Source organism: Zalophus californianus, chromosome X, assembly GCF_009762305.2.
Source record: "Zalophus californianus isolate mZalCal1 chromosome X, mZalCal1.pri.v2, whole genome shotgun sequence".
NCBI lineage: Eukaryota > Metazoa > Chordata > Mammalia > Carnivora > Otariidae > Zalophus > Zalophus californianus.
Window position 1 is genome coordinate 70,465,472 of NC_045612.1, and position 25,917 is coordinate 70,491,388.

At 48.0% G+C, this 25,917-nt stretch overlaps 1 protein-coding gene and 1 long non-coding RNA gene across 6 annotated transcripts in view; one reads left to right on the top strand and one right to left on the bottom strand.

Moving 5' to 3' along the window:
* The window catches only part of HDAC8 (histone deacetylase 8), a 215,292-nt gene extending 208,940 nt beyond the window's left edge, over positions 1–6,352 (top strand). For all 3 annotated transcript variants that reach the window (XM_027609557.1, XM_027609558.1, XM_027609560.1), the window contains one exon: positions 5,789–6,352. In XM_027609557.1, the coding sequence (XP_027465358.1) occupies positions 5,789–5,811 (23 nt within the window). In that variant the 3' untranslated portion in view covers positions 5,812–6,352. The remainder of the gene's footprint in view (positions 1–5,788) is intronic.
* Positions 6,353–6,523: 171 nt separating this feature from the next.
* LOC113930968 lies at positions 6,524–24,020 on the bottom strand. Of its 3 annotated transcripts, none has more exons than XR_003522638.2 (3): positions 23,868–24,020; positions 22,086–22,204; positions 6,524–6,805 (listed from the first exon to the last, which is right to left on the bottom strand). It is a non-coding gene; the product is annotated as an uncharacterized LOC113930968 (long non-coding RNA). The 3 variants fall into 3 exon arrangements; XR_003522637.1 differs by lacking the exon at positions 6,524–6,805 and adding an exon at positions 19,676–20,050 and having other exon boundaries at positions 22,090–22,204; XR_003522636.1 differs by lacking the exon at positions 6,524–6,805 and adding an exon at positions 19,676–20,050.
* Positions 24,021–25,917: the final 1,897 nt, after the last annotated feature.

Sequence of the window (25,917 nt, forward strand, 5' to 3'; positions counted from 1 at the left end):
AAACAAATAAACGCTCAAGCTACAAAAAGACGTGGAGGAAACTTAAGTGCATATTGCTAAGTGAAGGAGTCTGTAAAGGCTGCATACCCTGTGAGTCCAACCATATGACATTCTCGAACAGGCAAAACTAGAGAGACAGGTCAGTGGGTGTCAGGGCTTTGGGGAAAGGAAGGGAGGCATGAATAGGTGCAGCACGGGATTTTCAGGGCAGTGAAACTATTCTGTATGATACTGTAATGGTGAATACATAACATTATACACTTGTCAAAACTCATAGAATTGTACAACAGCAAGAGTGAACCATAATGTAAACTCTGGATTTTACTTAATAATCGTGTGTCCATATTCATTTTTCACCTATAACAAATGTACCGTGCCAATGCAAAATGTTGATGTTGGGGGGGACACTGCCTGCCAGGGGAGGCAAGAGGCAGGAGGATATGAGAACTCTTGGTACTTTCTGCTCGGTTTTTCTGTAAGCCTAAAGCTGCTCTAAAAATAAAGTCTATTAGCTTAAAAAAGGGGGGGGGGGCACTAAAGAGAGCGTTCACCGGTACCTAGTGCGTGGCAAAGAATAGATACTCCATAAATGTTTATTGAATAAATGCATGAACAAATGAGTCTGTCAGTCAGTCAATGAATCAATAGAACCCAGGCCTCCTGGGTCCCAATTCAGTACTCCTTCTTATACAATAGAGGCAGGATGATGATATAATGTATTGTCCAAACCACAATATTTGAGGATGAAGTGGGGTGTTGTAGGTGTAAGTAAGAACTGTCCCGGAGCTAACCCAGAGATCACAAACCCAGAGCCTGTGAGCCACATCTTGCCTCCAAAATTGTTTCATTTGGCCTCACATGTCGATATCTTAAAAAGTGTAGAGCAATTGTCCGCATTTAACACTGTGGAAACTTTGCATACAAATGGAAATGTCTGCCTTCTCTTGGAAAATGAAAAGATCTGGTCACACTGGGCCCACCTTCCTGCACAGTAGTCCGTGACTGGGACTAGGTCGCAGCTGCCCTTTTCGTGAACGTGTGCCATCCTCTTTGCCACAAGCCCCACCATTCCCTCTCGTATATCCTACCCTAGCCAAGTGTGAATTTCCATTTGTCCATCTCACTTACACTGCTTTGGTTTTGTTTTCTTTTGTAATAGAATTAGGAAAAAAAGGGAACTATTTCTTATACTCATGTCATGACTCAAAATAAGAAAAAAGAACGAAGGCTCAAGAAGGCTCCATACGTCTTGCCCCCAATCAGCTTGACTCACATACAGCGCATTCTTGGCCTCTATAAGCATTTGTGTTTTCCTCCTCTGGTCTGTACTCTGTGTCTCCCCAGGCCCCAGACCATGCTGGCCTTTAGAATTTTCTCAGGCTGCCACCCACTGTTGGAAAAGCTAGACATGCGGGGGAAACAATGGGCATTATTTAAGCTTACGTTGTTGTTGTTACCCAAACTCAATATTGCTCATCATCAACTTTGGGTGGAAATTATTTTTGTTGTTTTTCTTAATTGCCTCCAAATGTCACTGGAGAGCGAGACAGAGCAGCAGAGAGTACAGCACCCACCTTTCCTTTCTGTGAACACATGTTGTTGGAATACTTGGACATGGAATTTTGTTTCTCCGTGCAGTCACTCTTTCATCATCAAGCTCTGGCTACACTTAGAGTCGGAAGGACCCCTAGCTTCAGCATCAGGATCCCCTGTGGGATTTCCTCAGCAGGGGCAATGTATCGTTGCAAAGGCCCACGTGGAGATGGGAAAGTATGGATGGGGCACACTTAAGCTAAGGTGTTGGACTTCATTTGTAGGTAGTGAGGAGCTGCTGAAGGATTTTTGGAGCAGGGGAGGCATGTGATCACAGCTAGTGATTGTGTGAGGGTACAGCTCCAGAGGCAGGAGCACCAGTGAAGAGGATATTGCAGTGACCCGAGTGATGAGAGATGTGACTAAGTTCGAGACAGTAGAACAGAAAGGAGAGGACAGAGCTGTGAGGCATCTTGAGGTTAGGCTTGGCAACTCATTAGATGTAGAGGAGGCTTGAACTAAGAGATGAAGAATCAAAGATGGTCCAGAAATGATGAGCTTCGGGCTTTAAAACACCAAAAATATGATCCACAAATTAACTTTTGTTTTGCAAGAGTTAAGAGAATGATGGGACACCTGGGTGGCTTAGTCAGTTAAGCATCTGCCTTGGGCTCAGGTCATGATCCTGGGGTCCCGGGATCGAGCCCCACATTGGGCTCCCTGCTCCGCAGACAGCCTGCTTCTCCCTCTGCCTGCCACTCCCCCCTGCTTGTGCTCACTCTCTCTCTCTGGCAAATAAATAAATAAAATATTTTTTAAAAACAAATAAGAGTTAAGAGAATGAAAAGACAAGTTACATATTGAGATAAAATATTTGCAAATCATATTTGTATCTGGAATATATAAAGGACTCTCCAATCTCAACAGTAAAAAAAAAAAAAAAAAAAATCCAGTTAGCAAAAGACAGGAGGAGGATACACAGAGGCCAAATAAGCACATGAAAAGATGTCCAACATCATTATCCATTAGGAAAATGCAAACGGAGACCACAGTGAGAGATCTCTACACACCTATAGAAATGGCCAAAATAAAAATGAGCCACTTTTTTTTTATTCTGTTCATATGACTTTCTCAAAAAGGCAACACTTAAAGTGATGAGAATAGGTCAGTGATTGCCAGGTGGTATGAGGTGAAGGAGAGGATGTGACTGCCAAGGGATAGCACAGGGAATTTTGGAAGGTAATGGGACTGTTCTGTGTCAGAAACCACCAAATGCTGACAAAAAACGGGGCGCCAGGTGGCACAGTCGGTTAAGCAGCCGACCATTGGTTTCAGCTCAGGTCATGATCTCAGGGTCCTGGGATCGAGCCCCATGTCTTCGGGTTCTGCACTCAGCGGGGCATCTGCTTGTGGATTCTCCCTCTCTCCCTCTGCTTCTGCCCCTCCTCCCACTCATGCTCTCTGTCTCTGTCTCTCTCTCAAATAAATACTCTTTAAAAGGAAAAAAATGCTGAGAAACTAGATCCTTCATACATTGCTGGTGGAAACGCAAAGTGGTGTGACCACTCCAGCAAACAGTTTGACAGTTTTCAAACCAAACGATCCAGCAACTGCACCTTTGGGCATTTATCCCAGAGAAATGAAAGCTATGTTCACACAAAAACTTGTACAAGGATAGTCATAGCAGCTTTCTGTGTAATGGCCCCAAACCGGAAACAAGCCAGATGCCCTTCAGTGCGTGAATGGTCAAGCACACACTGGTGCATCCAGACCATGGAATCCTACTCTGTAGTAAAAAGGAACCAACTTGGGGCACCTGGGTGGCTCAGTCATTAAGTGTCTGCCTTCAGCTCAGGTCATGATCCCAGGGTCCTGGGGACCATCACCCCACATCGGGCTCCTGGCTCAGCAAGGGAGTCTGCTTCTCCCTCTCCCACTCCCCTTGCTTGTGTTCCCTCTCTTGCTGTGTCTCTGTCAAATAAATAAAATCTTTAAAAAAAAAAAAGGAACCAACTTAACATATGACAACTTGGATGGATCTTCAGGGCAGTATGCTGAGTGAGGAAAACCAGTCCTGACAAAAGGTTATATACAGAATTATAGAACTGGAGACCAGATTAATGGTTGTCAAGGGTTATGGATTAGAGGGGAATTACTGTAACAAGGTAGCAGGAGGGAGATCTTTATGGTGATGGATGAAGTTCTATCTTCTTGTGGTGGGGATCACACAAATCTACATGTGCTAAAACTGCAGAGCTCTACACTTACAGACACATACACATACACACACACTTGTGTAAAACTGATGAAATCTGAATGTGGTCTGTGATGTTGTACCAATGTCAATTTCCTGGGTTTGATATCAAATAATCATTATGAGAGATGTTGCCCCTTGGAGAAACTTGATGAAGGGTACCTCTTGACATTGTTTTGCAACTTCATATAAATCTATAATAATTTAAAAATTAAAAAGTACCCCCCCAAGAAAGGAATAAACTGTTGATATACCTAAAAGTTTGCATGACACACGCAGGCATTGCACTGCATGAAAGAAGCCAGTCACAAAAGATTATACACTTTTTTTTTATTCTGTTCATATGACTTTCTCAAAAAGGCAACACGTATAGCGATGAGAATAGGTCAGTGATTGCCAGGTGGTGTGAGGTGAAGGAGAGGATGTGACTGCCAAGGGATAGCACAGGGAATTTTGGAGGGTAATGGGACTGTTCTGTGTCAGGAATCCATACATGTGTTAAAAATCATAGACCTGAGCACCTGGGTGGCTCAGTTGTTAAGCATCTGCCTTCAGCTCAGGTCATTATCCCGGGGTCCTGGGATCGAGCCCCAAGTTGGGCTCCCTGCTCAGAGGGCAGCCTGCTTCTCCCTCTTCCACTCTTCCTGCTTATGTTCCCTCTCTCGCTGTCTCTCTCTGTCAAATAAATAAATAAAATCTTTTTTTAAAAAGTTAAAAAAAATCATAGACCTGCACATACAAATCAAGTCAGTTTTCCTGCATGTTAATTTAAAATTAAAATTAAAACTAGAGAGCCGCCTGGCTGGCTCAGTCAAAAAAACATACAACTCTTGATCTCAGGGTCCTGAGTTCAAACCCCATGTCGGCTGTAGAGATTACTAAAAAAATAAATAAACTTTATTCCTTTTTTTTTAAGGGGGAGTGGGAGAGGGAGAAGCAGGCTTCCACTGAACAGGGAGCCCGATGCGGGGCTCAATCCCAGGACCCCGGGATCATGACCTGAGCTGAAGGCAGATGCTTAATGACTAAGCCACCCAGGAGCCCCAATAAACATTATTCCTAAAATAAAAAAAGAAACTTTAAATAAATAAATAAGACTAGATAAGCAAGTGGGTCCTGATTTGTTTTTTCCTTTCCTTCCTCCCTCCATTTATTCTGCCATTTATTGAGCACCTGCTAATGGGTGAGGCACTGTGCTAGACTTTGGCAATCAGCCAAAAGTAAGACAGCCCGGGTCCCTGCCCTCATGGCGCACTCTTCCCTGTTTCAGAAAAGTTGTCAGTAGGGTCTGGAGCCCAGTGTTTCCTTGGGGAAGTGGGACTGGGAGAAGGCTGTGGAGAGACCAAGTGAGCAAATTTTTCATTCGTGGAGTTCAGTCCTGTAGGATTTCAGGTGCTCACTTTTCCCTAAGAGACTCCTAGGCCCGAGGGCAGGGGAAAGCCCCCCGTTCATATTCCATAGGTGGTCACAAGAGAAAATGCTAGGAGTGTTGTGCCCAGCTAAGCCAGGAAGAAAAGTTGAAGGTGGGGGAAGATTTGATGCAGTTAGTGAAGTGTGAACTCTAAAACACTGCCTGAATGTGTGTGTGTGTGTGTGTGTGTGTGTGTGTGTGTGGTTCGCACACACGAGCGAGTGGCTTAAAATAATCATTTGTGTAGCTCAGAACTCTGTGGATTGGCAGTTGGGCTGGGCTCAGCCGGGCGGTTCTTCTGCCGGCTTTGGCTGGGTTCACCCAGCACCGCCATCAGTGGGCTGCCAAAGGCCTCACTCACTCTGCGGGTGGGTAACCACTGGTTGTGAGGGTGACTGAGCCGCATGTCTCTCACCGTCCAGCAGCCTAGCCTGGGCTTGTTCATATGTTGGGGTCTCTGGGTTCCCAAGAGCAGCAAGAGAACAAGCCCCAAAATGTGAGTGCTTAAAAAAAAAAAAAAAACAGCTTTATTGAGGTATAATCCACACATGTTACCTGAATTTTAATTTTGTTTTCTCTCCTGTTTGCAGGGAATCTGAAGCATGTGGTCTAGTTGACAAAAAGAGATCATGTTTCCAGAGCCGAGGAGCAGTGCTGGTAATGAAGACAGCGTGTTTATGCGAGCAGCGTGTGGAATTTGTGACTGCAGGGGAGATTTGGAAGAAATTACTTCCTGAAAATTTCCAAGGGGCACCAAGTAGCAGCTGGCCTCCTGGGGTGAGGCAGGCAGGCACCCCAGAGGCCTCAACTAGGCCTAGGGGAAGAGAGAGATTTCCAGCATTTAAAGTGTTTATTTTTTAAAAAACACACAAATGCCGTTTTTAATCTTTGAAAATTATTTTTAAGCAAGTCGGGGAGGGGGCATTTTTATTTTCTTAAAGGAGACATCAGATGCTGGAGAAAAGCGTGGAGCTTTGGTCACTGGTTTGCAGGGTGGGGGGAGCCAGGAGCAGGGTTTGGGCCTCAGGACCATCCAGATGGAGTCTTAGGGGAGGGGGACTGATTGGCAGACTGGGAGGTGGGGAGAAATCTACCTGTGTTGTTTTTAGGATTCTGGATCTATTTTGTTTTTTAATAAAATCTTTGAAAACCTACCTCTTTGTCGCATTGTCCTCATTGTACAGTGCCCCTGACAGCACTCACAGTTCTGAACATTTCCTCTCACCGAAGCATCGAGAATAACACTGCTGCTTCCATGGAAGCTGACTCTGAGCACTGGATCCCCCACGAACCCCCACCACCACCCACCCGCCCTCACGGAGGAACTAGGGTGGCCCTACCAAGTCCTGGTGACACACGGCCAAGCTCTGTCCTGTGCTGGGGCCCATCCAGGCCTCATGGGAATACAGACACTGCAACCAAGAAGAGGGCGCTCTGGCACCCTGGGGAGGAGCCATCCCCCGCCTGGGGAGCGAGTCAGGGATGGGAAGCGTAGGTGGCCTGCAGATCTAAGGAGAGGCGTTTTAATGGACAGCAAGGATATTTCCCCCATGGTGTGTAGATGATCGGCACACTTGATGAAAACAGGATCCAGTTGGTACTGTCATCTGGGGGCGAGAGGAAGAGAAGGTGGCAAAATGGGGACGAAGAATAACCAGGGAGATGAGGAAGCAGAAGGGACATCAAAACATCATGATCTCATCACTTGATTCCCGGGATATCTATGAAGCTCCTCCAATTACCGGGACTGGGGTCTGAGACAAGGACACAGCCCCATCCTAGCCATCTAGGAACTCCCAGGCAGGGCAAAGGAAGGGAAGAACCAGATACCACCCCCTTTCGTGCTCTGCCACCAACATGAATCCAGAGCTGGGGGAGCATCGAGGAAAGAGCAACTCGCCCAGCCAGGACAGCATCCCGGAGCGTTTCAAAGGGGGTGATATTTGAGCCAGGCCTCTCCTAGGGTGAGTTGTATTTCTCCAGGCCTCTGAGAGGGGGATGGGCATTCCGCAGAAGGGAGTGGAAAAAGCCTTGACCGGATCCGGGATGGGAATAACCAAGCTTTTATTAAACAGCATCGGGGCGCCTGGTTGGCTGGGAATACCAGTCACTCCAAATGCCCACTATTCTAATTATACATTCTCAGCTTAAGGGCAGTTTTACTTATACCAAAAAGAAAGGGGATTAAAAAAAGAAGAAGAAGAGGAGGGAGGCACTGAACGGGGCAGTTGGGGGTAGGGGGAGGCCAAGGAAGGCAAAATGGGAACTCCGAATTCCTAGCCTACGGGAGACCACCCAGCAGGGTTTGTTGTCTCACAGGCTTGCTTGGTCTGGTGGCAGGCTCCCCTATCCCAAGCCTTTCCAGGGGATCCACCTCCAAAGCTGTCACCCCAAATTCCTGGAAGGCCTCACCCCCGAGAGGCAACCACCCAGGAAAGTGGTAAATGCTGGTGCTCTAGTTTCCGTTCAAGGGGAACGGACCTGAACGAAAAGGAACTTTTCCGCAGTGGACAGCCTGTGCCATCTTCTCGCTGTGCCTGGCACTGCCAACTGAGCCCCAGCCCTGACCGAGTGCCCCAGAGCAAGCTTGAGCACTGACCCCCTCAGGGCCTCCCAGGGGCCTCCCAGAGGCCTCCCAGGGGCCAGGCCTGCTCCTGACAGGGCACCACACTCACCTGATTCTTGTTGAAAAGATTAGGCCTAGGGCCCCTTGCAGGCTCGGGGTGAATGAGCGTGTGACTCATAATCTCGTAATCCCGAGGTTATGAGTTCAAGCCCCACGTTGGGTGTAGAGATTACTTCCAAAACAAAATCTTTTTAAAAAGAAAACAATCCCGGGTGCCTGGGTAGCTCAGTTGGTTAAGCGACTGCCTTCGGCTTAGGTCATGATCCTGGAGTCCTAGGATCAAGTCCCACATCAGGCTCCTGGCTCAGCGGGGAGCCTGCTTCTTCCTCTGACCTTCTCCCCTCTCATGCTGTTTCTCTCTCTCTCTCTCTCTCTCTCTCTCTCTCTCAAATAAATAAATAATATCTTTAAGAAATGAAAATCAAAATTGAAATACCCAAAGGTGGGCACAGCATTCACAAAGCCAGCAAGCAGAGTTGCTGCCTACAGTCTAAAGTCATCAAATTGTACACATGGTTTAAAAGATCCCTTATTTATTCATTTGAGACACACAGAGAGAGAGAGAGAGTACAAGCAAGGGGAGAGGCAGAGGGAGAGGGAGAAGCAGACTCACCGCCAGCTGGGAACCCGATCCGAGGCTCGATCCCAGGACCCTGAGATCATGACCTGAGCCGAAGGCAGATGCCCAAACATCTGAGCCACCCAGGCGTCCCCCAAATTGTACACATTTAATATGTGCCACTTTTGGTATAACAATTATACCTTAGGAAAGCTGTAAAGAAAAAAAAAGAAAAGAAAAGAGAAAGAATTGCTCTGCTAAGAATTATCATAAGTGCCTAAGGGTAAAAAAGACTTGAAGGAAATACACCAAAATATTTACCGAAGTGGGCTTCTGTGGAGGAGGAAGGTGTAAAGATTGGTTTCATTTTTGTTCCTTCTCCTTTTTCAATATTTTCCAAATTTTCTCTTGTCAGCACATTCTAGTTTTATAATTGGAAAAACAAACTTTAAAAAAAAAAAAGAATTGATCTGCAGGGAAAGTTACAGATCAAAGTAAATTCAAGACACCCACTGAGGAATAGTTTGTGCTCAGGCCCCGGGGCTGTTCTAACCACCCAGGAGGTTCTGAGCTAGCAAGGAAGAGGGGCCAGGCTGGAGGGCTCCCGATTTACAATTCACTAGGCCAGAGAGGGTTTTTTTAGGTTTGGTGGCTTGAAGGCAGGGCAGCTTTGTACCCGGTGTGAGCCTGCCTTCCCTTCAGGAACCGCCCACAAGGAGCGGTCAGAATAACCATAATAATAATGCAAAGCAAGCATCGGAATCGGCTCTATTTTATAGATCGCTGTCTTTTACGCTCTGTCCCTCTCCACCCCGCCGGGTGGGTATTATCATCCCCACTTTCTAGATCAGCAAACTGAGGCTACAAACTGTGAAGTAACTTACCCGGTTGTAAGTGGCAGAGCCAGGAAGCAAGCCCGGCTGAAACCGCGAATTTCCTCACTTCGCCCCCCGCCCCCCCCGCCACTGCCCCACACCTAGCGCCACCGAAATATTTTTAAACTGTGACTTGGGAGTAAACAACTTTCTTCTTGCTTCCAAAGTCCAAGCTGGACCAAGCCCCGCACTGCTTCCCGGCCCTCCCCACACAAGGACATTAGTTGTGTGCTTTTCAGCAAGTTACTCGACTCCCTTCTGGGTCTGTTTCCTCGCCCGGAAAGTGGGGCAAAGAATTTCTACAGCGCCTGGGCCATCGTGAGTGCTTGGTGAATTATCACAGATGGAAGGACTTTGAAAAGTCTCTAAAGCGTTGTGTGCAGGGGTCTGCCATGAAAATGGGCCTGGAAACTGAGGAAAACCCAGTGCTCCCAGGATCCCCGCGGGCCTCCACTATCTCCAAGGCATGCACAGGGGCCAGAGAGACAAGAGACAGAAGAGTGTCTGTGTCTGCAACTCAAGGGTTAAGAAAAGAACCATTTAAAGAAAGAAATTATATATATGTATGTATGTATGTATGTATATGTATGTATGTATTGGATATGCCTATATTTGCATAAAACATCTTTGGAAAGATACACAAGAAACTGGGGCACCTCAGTTGCCTCCAGGCAGGGAAACCAGGTGGCAGGTGGCGGGGGGACGAGAGAGACTTGCACTGTGTTCCTTTTTGTACCTTTTGATTTTTGAACCATGTGAATGCATTACCTGGTCCAAAAAAAGTAAATAAATAATTTTTTTTTAAAGCCAACGGAAAAATCCCCAGCCAGTTTCCCTTTGGGGGGGGGGCCTCTGCCTCTGCTGTATTCATTGTGAGCTGTCACAGAGAGAGCACTATATTTCCAATTCTATATTTAAAAGACTCTTTCTAAGGCCGAAAGACTTCTTTATAAGAAAATCAAATATTGTCATTCAAAAAAAAAAAAAGGAGGAAGAAGGAGGAAGAAGAGGAGAAGGAAGGGCAAGAAGCAAAGCAAACAGCCATCTAGACCGAGCAGATTTTAACATCTCTAAGCCCCGACCCGGGAGGCTCCAGCAGCTCCTTCTCCCCAGCCTTTGCTCAGGACCAGTCTCCAAACCTCCTGCTCAGTGCTGGGCCCCCAGGCTCACCTGGGTCTCGCCTTCCCCTTCAGAGCACCTGAGTTTAAGTCCCCTCCCTGTCCCTCATGGGCTCTGTGACAGTGGCCAAGTAACTCACGGCCTCTGAGCCTTATCTCCTCATCTATCAAATGGGGATAATACCTGTGCCTACAGCATGGGGAGGTTTCAAGGGATCAAAGAGATAATGAAGGAAAAGCACGTGGTAGAGCACGTATTAGATATCAGTAGTAGACACTGTTTCTGCCCTGAAGGTGAACCCAGTCTGGGTAGGAAATTTTCCTGAAATTCCCTGGCTGTAGGAATTATAAGGAAATAGGATGCAAATTTGTGTGGCTAGGCATTTGCACATTCTTCTGGGACGAGGAGCCATAGCTCATTTTCAGATTCTCAACACTCAAGGTTTTTTTTTTTAAGATTTTATTTATTTAATTTGAGAGAGAGAGAGAGCGTGCATGCACGTGTGAGCAGGGGGAGGGGCAGAGGGAGAGAGAGCGTCCCAAGCAGACCCTGCGCTGACTATGGAGCCCGACGCGGGGCTCCATCCCACGACCCCAGGACCACAACCCGGAGACCACGACCTGAGCTGAAATCCAGAGTCGGGAACCTCACGGGCTGAGCCACCCAGATGCCCCACTCAAGGGAGGTTTCTATGATTCCTCAAAAGGATGAGATCTACAGATGCAGAGGTAAAGACAGACATAAATAGAGCCTTTCAAGACAGGGGCCCTTCACCTCAGGATCTCTGCCCACGCCCGTCCTTCTGCCTGGAATGCCCAGATCTTCCCCAGACTGGCTCCCCCTCATTTCATTCTCAGCCCCATGTCATTACCTCGGTAAAACACACCAGCTACCTCATCTAGTGTAGCTGCCTTGCCCTCACTATTCCAAAAAAAAAAATTATTTTTATACCATTTATCATTATCTTACTCATTTTTTAATTTATTCCTACACACTAGGAGGGTGGGAACTTTGGCAGTTTCATTGCTGTAGCCCCAGTGCCCAGCATGGTACCATGGTAATTCTCAATACACACCTCTGGAATGGGGGAACGATGTCCTAAGACAGAGCAGCGCCTTTTATCCTGGGTATTATGGGACATGGAGGAGAGAGAGGCGATCCAGACTGTGGCAATCATGAAGGCCACAGAGACGTGATGACACTCAAGCCGATCTAAGGCTAGGCGCCGGGGGCAGGCATTCCAGGCAACAGCACATAAAGTGACAAGTACTTTAGTGTTGTTGAAACACAGAATATTAGGCAGTACTGGAGCAAACCTATTGTAAAAAGGTATCTTTAAGACAACAGGAGAGGGTTGCCTGGGTGGCTCAGTCGTGCGTCTGCCTTCGGTCCAGGGCATGATCTCAGGGTCCTGGGATCGAGTCCCGCATCAGGCTCCCTGCTCAGCGGGAAGCCTGCTTCTCCCTCTCCCTCTGCCTCTCTCCCTGCTTGTGTTCCCTCTCTCGCTGTCTCTCCTGCTCTCTGTCAAATAAATAAACTCTTTTTAAAAATATATTTTAAAAAAGACAATAGGAGAAATTTGGACATGGACTAGGTGATGTTAAGAAATTACTCATAAATCAAAACCACAATGAAGTATCACCTCATGGCAGTCAAAATGGCAAGTATCAAAAAGCCAAGAAATAACAAGTGTTGGGGAGGATATTTATATTTTTAAAACAGGGAACCCTCATGCACTGTGGGTGGGAATGTCCATTGGTGCAGCCAGTGTGGAAAACAGTATGGTGGTTCCTCGAAAAAGTAAAAATAGGGAAATATTATAGGGTGCCTGGGTGGCTCAGTTGTTTGGGCGACCGCCTTCGGCTCAGGTCATGATCCTGGAGTCCCGGGATGGAGTCGCGCATCGGGCTCCCTGCTCGGCGGGGAGTCTGCTTCTCCCTCTGACCTTCGTCTCATGCTCTCTCTCTACCATTCTCTCTCTCTCTCTCAATAAATAAATAAAAATCTTTTTAACAAAAGAAATATTATATGACCCAGTAAATCCACTACTGGGTATTTACCCAAAGAAAACAGAAACATTAATTCAAAAAGATGCATGCGCCCCTATGCTTATTGCAGCATTAGTCACAATAGCCAAGCTATGGAGGCAACCCAGAGCGTCCACTGATTGATGAATGGATAAAGATGTGGTATATATGTACAAAGGAACAGTACTCAGCCATCAAAAAGAATGAGATCTTGCCATTTGCCACCACCTGGTTGGGCCTAGAGGGTGTTAGGTTGAGTGAAATAAGTCAGAGAAGGGCAAATACCATATGATCTCCCTTATATGCGGGATCTAAACAAACAAACAAACAAAGGAAAAACAGAAACAGTCTCATAGATACAGAGAACAAACTGGTGGTTGCCAGGGGGGAAGGGGGTGAGGGGATGGGTGAAATAGGTGAAGGGGATGAAGAGGTACAAACTTCCAGTTATAAAAGAAATAAGTCACAGAGATGAAAAGTACGGCACAGGGAATATAGTCAATGATATTGTCATAACATTGTATGGTGGCAGATGGTAACTACTGTTCTTATGGTGAGCATTGAGTAATGTATAGAATCGTCGAATCGCTATGTTGCACACCTGAAACTAATATAACATTGTATGTCAACTATATTTCAATAATAAAGATTTTTTTAAAAGAGAGAGGCCTGTAAAAGAGAAATTATTGATGATCTTGTTAAGTACGACCACAGCATGGTACTTATATATTTAAGTCCTCATCTGTTAGAGATTCACAGTGGAGTATTTGCAGGTGAAAGACTATATCTACGGCTTATTTAAAAATACTCCAAAAGGGGGAAACGTATGCGCGTAAGGCAGTGAGTGGTGGGTGGAAAGGAATAAAACAAACTGAAAACTGTTGATAATTGTCGAAGCTGATTTAATGGACACATGGAGATTGAATACACTATTCTCTCGGCTTTCGTGTGTTTTTTAATTTCTATAATAAAAAGGTGAGATCAGCATTAGCAAGTGAAAGGAAGTAAAGTATCAGGAGCCAGATCATAAAGGGCCTCCTATGCCGGGCGGGGGAGGCTAGACTAGAACCTGTGGGTAAGGGAGCCATGAGAGAGTTTTAAGCTAGAGTGGCCTGATCAGATTTGCATGTTAAAAAGATCACGCTAGCTGCTGGGACAAGAAGAAACGAGCCCGCTGAGGTCCTGCTCCAGAGTGGCTACCTATGAGAAGCCTCTGTTTACCTCAGTTGGAGTCCTAAAGCCTTCCTCCCTTGACCCACAGTGCCTTTCTCCTTACCATTTACCTGGTGAGAAAGAGAATGGGAGTGTGTGTGTGTGCGTGCGTGCGTGTGTGTGTGTGTGTGTGTGTGTGTGTGATGGAAAGTTTTTTGCAATACATTTTTGTGGTAAAAACATTCAAACAATGTAGATAAGGGCTCCTTCTTAACCCTATGCCTCAGCTAGAACCACTATTAGAGTTCAGTGTTTATCTTTCCAGACTTTTTTCATTTATTCCATAAATATTTATTGAGCACCCACTATGTACTGTATCTGTGGACAAAACAGGCAACAATCCCTGTCCCCATGGAGCTGGGCATTATACATATACAATCATTTGACTTTTATATGCATGAAAACACACTGTTTGGTAACCTGATTTTTCTCACTTCATTATATTCCATGGACAACTTCCCATACCAATCCACAATGAGCTACCTTGTTCATCTTTTATTATGACATATTTCACAGACATGCCAAAAAGTATGACACATCTGATCCCTTTAAGTGATCACATTACATGGATGGCTCCAAAATTTGTTTAACCTGTCCCCTAATGCTGAATGTCTCATTTTTCCTCACAAGTAGAAACACTGCAAAAGCAAACAAACAGGGGCACCTGGGTGGCTCAGTCGGTTAAGCATCTGCCTTCGGCTCAGGTCATGATCTCAGGGTCCTGGAATCAAGTCCCATGTTGGGCTCCCTGCTCAGTGGGGAGTCTGCTTCTCCCTCTGCTTCTGCTGCTCCCCCTGCTTGTGCGCTCTCTCTCTCTCAAATAGATAAATAAAATCTTTTTTAAAAAAACAAAACTACTAGAGCTAATAGACAAATTCAGCATAAGTGCAGGGTACAAGTTTAACAGACAAAAATCAGCTTTGTTTCTTTATCAGTGAACAATCTGAAAAGGAAATGAAGGAAACAATTCTACTCACAATAGCATCCAAAAGAATAAAATACTTAGGAAAGACTTGTATACCAAAGCCTGAAAAATGTTGTTAAAAGAAATTAAAGAAGGGTGCCTGGGTGGCTCAGTTGGTTAAGTGACTGCCTTCGGCTCAAGTCATGATCCTGGAGCCCCAGGATTGAGTCCCACATCGGGCTCCCTGCTCGGCGGGGAGTCTGCTTCTCCCTTTGACCCTCTCCCCTCTCGTGCTCTCTATCTCATTCTCTCTCTCAAATAAATAAATAAAATCTTTAAAAAAATATTTAAAAAAGAAGACACAAAGAAATGGAAAGACACTTGTGTTCATGGATTGGAAGATTTCATTTTGCTACAGTGTTGATACTGCCTGGAGTGACCCACAGACTCAATGCAATTCTGATGACTTTTTTGCAGAAATAGGAAAATCTATCTTGAAATTCATATGGAATCTCAAGGGACCCTGAATAGCCAAAACAGTCTTGAAAAAGAACTAAGTTGGAGTTTTCACACTTTCTAATTTCAAAGCTTACTACAAAGCTACAGTAATCCAAACAGTGTGTTACTGGCATTGAGTATGGATATATATAGATCAGTACAACAGAATTGAGAGTAGAGAAATAAACCAATGCATCTACAGCCAAATGATTTTAGACAAAGGTGCCAAGTCCATTTCCTTGGGGGAAAACAACAGTCTCTTCAACAAAGAGTACTGGGACAACTGGATTTCCAGCACAAAAGAATAAAGTGGGACACCTACGTCATACCAAATACAAAAATCATCTCAAAATGGATCATAGACCTACGTAAGAGCCAACACCATAAAACTCTTAGAAGAAAACACAGGGGTAAATCTTCATGAACTTGGGTTTGGCAATGGATTCCTAGGTCTGACACCAAATGCAGAAGCAACAGAAGGAAAAATAAATACATTGGACTTCATCAAAATTAAAAACTTCTGTGCTGCACAGGACATTATCAAGAAAGTGAGAAGACAACGCAAAGAATAGGTGAAATATTTGCAAATCATATATCTGATGAGGATCTAGTATCCAGAATATATGAAAAACTCAACGACAACAAAAAAACACATAACCCACTCGAAAAATGGGCAAAGAACTCGATTAAGCATTTCTCCAAAGAAGATATACAAATGAACAATACTCCACATCATTAGTCATTAGGGAAATTCAAATCAAAACCACAATGACTTGCCAGTGTTTTGCTATTTGGATGGCTGTAACAGGTTTTTAAAACAGAAAATACCAAAAGTCCACAAGGATTCAGAGAAAATGGAACCCTCATGCATTGCTGTGGGGAGGTAAACTGGTGCAGCCGCTAGGAAAACCAGTCTGGCAGTTCTCAAGAAGTCAAACATGAAATGACCATATGAGTGGAGTCTGGCTGGCTCAGTCGGTTAAGCATCTGCCTTCTGCTCAGGTCGTGATCCCGGGGTCCTGGGATGGAGCTCCTTGATCAGAGCCTGTTTCTCCCTCTCCCTCTGCCCCTCCCCCCGCACTCTTGTGCTCACATTCTCTCTCTCAAATAAATAAAATATTTTAAAAAAAGCATTACCAGGCGCCTGGGTGGCTCAGTTGGTTAAGCGACTGCCTTGGGCTCAGGTCATGATCCTGGAGTCCTGGGATCGAGTCCCACATCAGGCTCCCGGCTCAGCGTGGAGCCTGCTTCTCCCTCTGACCCTCTCCCCTCTCATGCTGTTTCTCTCTCTCTCTCTTTCTCTCAGATAAATAAATAAAATCTTAAAAAAAAAAAAAAAGAATTACCATATGACCCACCAATCCCAGTCCGAGGTATATACTCCAAAAGAATTGAAAACAGATGTTCAAATACTTACACATGAATGGTCATAACATCTCTATTCACAATAGCCAAAAAGGGGAAAGCACTCAAATGTCCATCAGTGGATGAATGGTGGTATATGCATACAAGAGAATATTACTCAGCCAAAATAAGAAATGAAGGAGGGGTGCCTGGGTGGCTCAGTTGGGTAAGCGTCTGCCTTCGGCTCAGGCCATGATCCTAGGTCCTAGGGTCTCGGGATCGAGCCCCACATCGGGTGAGCTCCCTGCTCAGCAGGGAGCCTCCTGCTCCCCTTGCTTGTACGCTCTGTCAAATAAATAAAATATTTTTTTAAAAAAGGAATGAAGTACTGATACATATTACCGGACTCAAAAACGTCATGCTAAGTGAAAGAAGCGAGACACCAAACCTCACATAGTGTATGATTCCATTTCTATGAAACATCCAGAATAAGCAAACCGGTAAAGACAGAAAGCAGATTGGGTTTCACCAGGGCGGGGGCAGAGGGGGAAATGGAGAGTAACTCTTCAGTCGCGATGGATTTTATTTTGCGATAATGAAAATGTTTTGAAACTAGGTCGAGGTGGTGGTTGCGCTACACTGTAAATGTACCAATAGCCACTGAATTACTGACTGTACAATGGTTCATTTTGTGGGATATGAATTTTGCCTCAAAAAAAAATAGTCATTGCAGTGAAGATCCTCTTCACTTACACCCTTGTGCATTCATTGCATTGCCTCCTTATGATGAATTTGTTGAAGCGGAACTGCTGGATCAAAGGGCGTGCACAATTAAAAACAAACCAACGAAACGTGATAGATTTTTTTAAAGATTTTATTTATTTATTTGTCAGAGAGAGAGCGAGCAAGAGAGCACAAGCCGGGGGAGTAGGAGGAGAAGCAGATTCCCCACGGAGCAGGGAGCCCGATGCGGGGCTCCATCCCAGGACCCTGAGATCATGCCCTGAACTGAAGGCAGACGCTTAATGATTGAGCCACCCAGGCGCCCAGAAACGTGATAGATTTTGATCCCCGGAAGTGTTGTCCCAATTCACAGTCCCACGGACATTGCATGAACGTGGCAGCTCCCACTGCTCCCCAGAAATTCATTTTTGCCCATCCGAGAGGTAAAGATAGCTCATTGTTTGAATCTTCACTTGTCTGATTTTATTAGTGAGGTTGGGCATGTTTGTCTATGCTTAATAGTAAGTCATTTAACAATCTGTCTTTTCCACTACATCTGAGACCTTTCCCATCTCTTGGTGTCAGCACTCCCGACTGGCACATATTAGGACCTCAGTCAATGTTGTGAGGAGTTAAAAGGAAAGCAGAAACCGTAAGCTCCTCCTGGTTCTCCCAGGCTCCCAGGCTAGCGCTAGACATTCAGAGCAATTCTATCTTCCCCCAGAAGTCACTCAAATGCCCTTTTCTTTAAAGCAGGGCCGCCTGGCTGGCTCAGTCGGTAAAGCATGCAACTCTTGATCTCAGGGTTGTGAGTTTGAGCCCCATGTTGGGTGTAGAGATTACTTAAAAAAATAAAATCTTAGGGGCGCCAGGGCTGCTCAATCAGTTATAGCATCTGCCTTTGGCTCAGGTCATGATCCCAGGGTCCAGGGATTGAGCCCCACATGGGGCTCCCAGCTCAGCGGGGAGCTTGCTTCTCCCTCTCCCTCTGCCCCTGCGTGTGTTCCCTCTCTCGCTGTGTCTCTCTCTCTGTCAAATAAATAAATAAAAATCTTTAAAAAATAAAAAAAATAAAATCTTAAAAAAAAAGAAACATGCTGTTGGGAATCACGCTGGTAGCGTCATGGAAGACATGGGTTTACACTAGTTGGAAATGGTGATAAAGGCAGAATAAGAGCGAGAATGAGGGTTGAACTAGGGCCTGGCAGCGACATTTACATGTGCGTGTAAATGAACACAAGCAGAAGAGAAACTACCCAAATTACAGCTGTATACTGCAGGGACAGCTATCACTTCTCAAGGCCTACACCAGTCCTCTCTGGCTCGCTCCTTTGCCAGGCGGGTGGCCCCACTCGCTGCCCCCGCGACCTTACCGCCAGGCTGGGCTGCCTCTCCGAAGGTGCCAGTCAGCTCCATGGCATGATCCTAGAAGGCTGGAGGGAGGGAAAAACCTCCAGCCTTCCAAGCCTACCCCCTCTTTCATGAGTTACTGAGCTCTCCTCTACCACCCTCCATCTGGCTTTCGCACGTATATTTTTCTCCTTTGAGGAATATTCCGCAGAATCTATTTCGTGGTCCACTTCTGAGCCCATTTGGCACATCCCTGTGCCATCTCTCGCCTGCCTCTCATTCGACGTCTCTCTCCCACGTCCAGAAGCTGGGCTGTTGGGTTCAGCCTCTCCCTCCTCCAGCAGCTATTTATTGGCGGCCTCCTATGTGCCCAGCAGTGCACTAGTCACTGGGGACACAGAAGTGAACAATACGCCAAAATCCCTATCTTCGTGGACCAGCCAGGGAGATGAATAATAAATATAATACGACAAGCGGTGATCAGTGCCATGGAGAAAAATAAAGCAAGGTAGATGTTGAGAGTGATGGGGTTGCTGTTTTATTTATTTTATTTTATTTATTTGAGAGAGAGAGAGACAGAGTGAGAGAGCACAAGGGAGGGTAGGAGCAGAGGGAGAGGGAGAAGCAGACTCCACACTGAGCAGGGAGCCGGGCGTGGGGCTCAATCCCAGGACCCTGAGATCATGACCTGAGCTGAAGGCAGACGCCTAACCCAGTGAGCCACCCAGGCACCCCCAGGGTTGCTATTTTAGAAAGAGTGCCCAGGGAGGGCCCGTTTGAGGAGGTGCCACTGAGGAAAGACCTAAAGCAGGGAGGTGACAAGGCATATGGCTATCCAGGAAAGAGTGTTCCAGGCAGAGGGAAGAGCAAATGCAAAGAGCTGAGACAGGAACCACCTAGTCAAATCCTAGAGACAGGGAGGCCAGTGTGCCTAAAGCTGAGGGAAAGAGGGGCACCTGGGTGCTGTGTGGGGAACAGTCTGTAGAGGAGTGGGGAGCCAAGAGACCAGTCAGCAGGCTGTGGCAATGACCTAGGGAAGAGAAGACAGTGGCTTGACCCAGAGTGGTGGCTGTGGAAGCCGTGAGGAGTGTTTTGGATCCTGGATGTATTTTAAGGAGAGCTCACAGGGACGCCTGGGTGCCTCGGTTGTTGAGCGTCGGCCTTCGGCTCGTGTCATAACCCCAGGGTCCTGGGATCGAGCCCCGCATCGGGCTCCCTGCTCAGCGGGGAGCCTGCTTCTCCCTCTCCTGCTCCCCCTGCGTGTGTTCCCTCTCTCACTGTCTCCCTCTCTCTGTCAAATAAATAACTAAAGTCTTTAAAAATAAATAATTAAAAAATAAAGAGAGCTCACAGATTTTGCTGATCGGTAGGACATGAGGTGAGAGAGAAAGAGAAGATGAAGGCAAGGTTCTTGGCCTGAGTAACTGGGTGAGCAGAGAGCTGCCATAATTGAGCTTGGGAAGCTGGGGTGGGGGTGGCAGAGGACAGGGAATCGAGTGCCTTCTTCGGCCGAGTTCAGGGGAGCAGGCTGGTATCTCTCCCGGAGGCTTAGGGCTCAGCTTGACTGCTTGCTGGTGGGGGTGGAGGGCGGATGGAGAAGGTCGAGGCGATGAGCCTGGAATGAGTAACAAATTGTACCATGTACATCTTCCCAGGTCACTGCCAGTGAGCCCAATATCAGGGCTGAATTTCTTACCGTGGCCTCCAAGTGTGGCTCCCGTGACCTCACCAAACCCCATCCTGCGCCGGCCTGGTACCCATCACTCTCTGCACGTACTGTCCTCCACACCTGGTGAATGCCGGTTCTCGGCTCGGACGTCACCGCCTCCTATCTCCCGCTTGATCTTATTAATGTGCGTGTTTCTATCTCCCACACCGTACTGGGAACTCCCTGAGGGCCAAAGGGGCACCTTCATTCCAGCTGAGGCCTTGCCGACCCAAACAGGGCGCTGCTCGCGTCGGCAAGGCCTCAGCTCACATTTGTGGCCCATAAGAACCACCGCCCAGGAGTAAATAAACAGCCGGCCCTGAGCCCACCCTGGTGGGTCGGGAGGCCTGACTTCCCACAGAGTCAGATGTGACAACGAGGAAAACAGGGCCAAGGAGGTGAAGTCAGGCTTGGAACTGGACTCAGATTGGAAGGCGGACTCCATCCCCTAAGCAGCAGGGAACAGAGGTCAGGGAAGAGTAATCACTCACATGTGTACGGCACTTGAGAGTTTATAGCCACAGACATTATCTCATTCAGCCCTGGGACAGCCTCCTGAGGTAGGCATTCTCAATTCCCCCACTTCGCATCTGAGGAAACTGAGGCCTGATGAGCTCAAGTCACTGGGCCAAGGTCACACAGCTAGGAAGGGGCAGCCCTGGGGCTCGAACTGAGGTCCATCTGATGGCAGAGCCCCATGCTGTCGACATCAGAGTAGGCCCTACCTTAAGTTGGACGGGAGGATGGCCAGCCGGGTTTCTCCTCCCTGCCTATTCCTACTGCGCGTTCCAGCCCATGGCAGCATGAGTTAGCATTTACTCATTCCCCTCAGGCAAGGATGGGGCCGGGTGGCCTGGGATTCAAATATGGCAGGGAATCATCCAAATTTGAGACTCCAAAGGTAACACTCAGGAGAGGTTTGAAGAAAATGCATGAAACAGGCAAACTGTGGGAATCTTCACCCCCACCCCCCCAAGGAGCTCTTCAGAGACAAGCCCACTGGGCCCGCTGAGGGTCTGTCCCTAGGAAAGGGCAGCTCCCTTCTAGTCCCTCAGCCAAAAGCCCCCCTGGAGAAGTCTCTTGCAGGGGCCATGCCTTCTTTCTGGTTGGGCGCTGGGCCCAGAAGGTTCTTGGCTTGCAGCAGCTGGGCCCTCGCACCTGTCGGTCTAGCTCCCCTGCTTCACAAACACACGCCCCCGCCAAGCTCGATGCTGCTTCCAGATGGCCGGTCACTTATGCCTTCACCCCACTTTGGGCCTTTTTCTTTCTCGTTTGATTTCTTTTCCTTGCCTTGTTTTCTTCCCAGACGCTCACTCTCACGCTCTTTTGGTCTCGCTCTCGCTCTCTCTCTCTCATTCATTCTTTCTTTCTCCCTCCATTGACAACATTCCGTGCTTCTCAGCCTGTCTGTCTGTCTGTCTCTCCCCACCCCAGTCTCTATCCAGGTCACGACGCAGCACCAGCTCCCAGCTCGGTAACAGTGACGGGTTCGAATGCGGGCGTCTCTCCGGTCCCCACCAGCTCTGACATTCAGCTGTGAGGAAAGGCAAGACACCTGGGGGTGGGGGTGGGCTACAGAGCAGGAAAGGGAGACAAAAACAGCTAGTACTGTGAGCTCAGCAAGCTTGCCTCACCTCTCCACGCCTCCTTCCTACATCTGTAAAATGGAATTGAGAATACCAACCAGCTCACACGGGCGGGGGGCCGGGGAGGCAGGAGAATCAACCTTGCTCAGGGACAGGAGAGGCTTTTCTGAACGCTAAGGGGCAGGTCCCAGCGGGTATTGTTCTTAGGAGGCAGTGAGGCCCAGTGGTCAACAGCAGGCTGTCTGGGGCCCCTGGGCCTGGTTTGAATCCTCAGCCCAAAACACACAGCTGCGCAATATCTCTGTGCCTCAATTTCCCTATGGGCAAAATAGGAGTTAGGTAAGACTAGGACTCACCTACCACGTCAGAGTGTTGTGGGGATTAGATGCGAGAAGCGTGGAGCACTAAGGACAGTGAGGGTCTGTCACCTACTAAGCGTCCAGGAAGCGTTAACCGTCGATGTTTCTCATCAGAGCTAGAGAGAGGGACGAAAGCAAAACCTCCCCTGAGCTGGCGTTCTTAGGAGCGCTGGGCTGCGGTGGGAACACAGAGCCTGTGGTGATGTGGGCTCATCTCCCTGTCGGGCCACGAGTGTGCTCATGCGGGGCGTGCCCCGAACGGGACACCTGAAATTCAGCTTGCTTGCGTGCCTCATGCAAAGCCGTGTGCCCTGGGGTGAGGGCCGGTAAAGCCCAGAGGGAGCAGCACCTGTTTCTAATTAGGCCTCCCAGAGGAGGTGCCTTTCTGTGATTAGCATGAGGAGACCGTCCGTGCTAGTGGAGGGGCGCCGTCCAGGCAGGGGAGACGTCTCAGGTCCCTGGGCTTGTGGGCCTCTCCTCATGGCTGGCGGCAGAAATCTGCACGCTGACCCCCTGAGGTACTCTGATCCTCCATCCGTCTCCAGCTCTGATCAATGATCCCCAGGGGGGCAAGTGTCTGTGGCTGTGGGGACCTGAGGAAATATTTCTGGGCCCCCAGGTTATACACGCAAAATGAATCCTAAGCATGTCGATGAGTCCACAGCCATGTTTGTCTGAGCCAACCCCAGACCCAGGGTTAAGGGCCAACAGAGGCCACAGGGCTAGTGGTTCAAGCTGGGAGACGTCCCCATGCCAGCAGGGGCTCCGATTGCAGGGAAACTGGGATCCGTGGATGGATGACGAGGTCTCTGATGGGACGGGATTGGGAGGTTGGGAGGGCAGGGCCCCAGGTGCCCAAGAGAGGTGAGCACAGGGAGGCGTTCCTGGCCTGGAGATGAGATTGGGGGCCAAGGGGCTGCTACATCACTTCGGGGCTCAGGTAAGGGAGCAGTTTCAGCCCGATGGTGCAGGGAGCAGGGCCAGATTGAAATGGCCTCCCCTTTTTAAGGATGAAGTAAGCTAAGAGACGCCACTAGCCCGAGCGGCGGGTGGCAGAAAAGGGAAAGCAAACAAGCCCCCAAAGGCTTGTGTTCTAGAAGCTGAAGTGAAACTAGGGAGGGCCTGGCATGCTTCAGGCCTGGCCAAAATGTATTTAGCTAAGTGAGATGAGGCCCCTGTCACTCCCTGGTGTGGGGGAATTTATGGACTGAGATCCCCTCATGCTGCCCTTTAGGGATTTAAAGCATGTGTCCACGATGCTGCTTGGGCCGGAGGGGCCGAGGAGGGGAGAGGAAGGGAAAGCTGCGGTGAAAAACCAGTGTCCCGGGCCCTCAAGGAGAGAAAGCCCCTCTCTGTGCCAGTGGAGGGAGGCAAGGGAAAGTTCCCCACGGTTTGGCTGAAAGTCATTCTGCCGATTGCTCTTTTTGACACAACCTCACACTTTCTTTCCAGTCCTATATTCCTGGCTGTGCGCAAACTATTTCCACTTGGATGTTCTGCCAACAAGCTTAAACTAAACATGCTTAAAGCGGAGTTTCTTTCCCCCCACAAAGCCTCACACCTTCCCAGGGCCTCTAGCTTCACTGCTGACACCCGAATAGCCCAGGGCCTGGCCGGCCTCGCTGCTTCCCCTCCTCCCCTACACCAGCACCTCTCTCCCTCCCTGCCTTTGAGCCCGGTGCCCTTCCCTGGGTAATACTTCTCAGAGTCGTCTTGGCCAGGCTGCAGCCCTCTACCGCCCTGCCCCTCGGCCCTGGAGATTCCTGCCACAGCGCCTACCTGGGCTCCCCGCTCTGGGTCTCTCCCTCGGTCTGAGCCATGCATGCCTCCTGGCTGCACACAGTGATCATGTACTGCAATGGGAGCGGGAGAAGAGCCATTCTAGAAGACAGGAAAGCAGAGACACAGTGACTGCAGAGCAGGTAGCCTAACGGGGAGAGTTTGGCCTTCGGAGTGAGTCAGAGCTGGCTGTGAACCCCAGCTTGGTGATCTCGACCTTGTCATTTCAGCTCTCTGTGCCTCAATGCCATTCTCTATGAAGTGGGGATGATAGTGTCGATCTCCTAGGGTTCTTGTGAAGTCGAATCCTCCAAGGGCTACGGCCCAGAATGACATCCCCCAGAGGCTGGAATGGGCACAGAGCTGTGAAGACAAGTCCCCAAGTTGAGCGGCCGGGTGGCCGGACTGGTTTGTGTATCTGTGGTTTTCCCATTACGTATAAATAACAGGAAATCAAGTAGGGAATCAATTCAACTGGACCCAATTCTTGGCCCTCTCCAAAACTTCCCCCACCCCCTTGTGTGCACAGGAAACCAAGGCTACAGTCTCCGAAGCTGATTGGAGTGCCCAAGGATGCCCTGTTATCTCTGTTCTTCTCAGTTTTCATTTCCCAAGGCCCTTACCCCATTACTAATCTTGTCCCCCCTCTTCTACTTCATCTCCTCTTCTTTTCAGTCCTTCTTTTTTTTTTTACACAGGAGCAGAAGCTAGTGCCTGTCCAAGCCCGCAGGCCTGGGGCAGAGGAATGTGGCCACTCCTTCCCAGGGGCAGCCAGGCCCAGGCACTCACTCAGGCTGGCAGAGGCCGGCAGGCACGCAGAGCTGGGGAGGCTCCCGGCACCTTGCTCTGAGGGGCTGGAAAGTGCTACAGACGTTAGCTCATCACTCCCTGGCAGAGGCCGACCAGTCTGCTATTCTCACTAGCATCTTCCAGATGGGGAAATGGAGGCACAACTGTGTGAGGTGTGGTTGTAGACTCTCGGGGTCCCATGGGAGCTCCTGGACAGGGTCTCCAGATGGAATAAGGGGAGAAGGGCCACCCAGACTTCCCCAGATGGACTTCCACCTCCTTGAGATCGGATGGCGGGGGTGGGCGGAGGAAGGATATAGGAACTGTGGACCAGACTGCAGTATCTGAAGGGGGCATAAGAGAAGAATGGGAGGGGAGTGGCCCGGACCCGCCATCTCCTGAGCCCCTCCACTGGAAGGGCCCCAGCTTCACTCACTAGCCCATTAGCAGTGACTCGCCGCTCTTACAGAGAACGTGTTTGTCCCACTCATCACCTCTGGAATAAGAGGCCACACAGATAAAGTCTGCATGGCCAGGCACCAAAGGGTTAACTATGATGTGGTTAGGTTATTATGTTTTCCTCCTGGTGCTTTTCTGTTATTTCCAAATTCTGTGCAGGGAGCAATTATGACCTTTAGAGCCAGACAAAATGTTAATTATTTTTAATTATTAAAAAGAAGAAACAACTGGGGATGTGGTGACGAGCCCTGGGCTTGGAATAAGGGGCCCCAGGTCAAGCCCACTCTCACTTCCCAGTTGTGTGACCTAGGGCAAGTGATTTCATCTCTTGGAATCTCAGCTTTTCTATAAAATGGAAACATCGACAAGGAAACAGTTTCAAACGTATACAAGAAAGCATTGCACTGAAGGCCCATGTACCATCTTCAACATTATCATCTTGTTTTATTTGTATCCCCACCCACCTCACCCCCATCCCCACTGGAATATTCCAAAATAAATCCCAGACATGCCCTTTGTTTCCATAAAGAATTCAGTATTAAACTGCTTTTTACATTTTTCTCAATTACAAAATAATACATGATGACTGTAGAAAACTTGGAAAATGAGGAAATAATATACAAAGGAGAAAACAAAAATCACCCATAACTGCGCCACCCAGAGGTAACATTTGAGTAGTCCATTAATTTACTCTATGCACATATATATGTGTGTATATATATATATATATACACACATCATACGTATACATTTTTAACAAATGTGGGACCCTACTGTAGATACCATTTGTAGGTGTCACTTG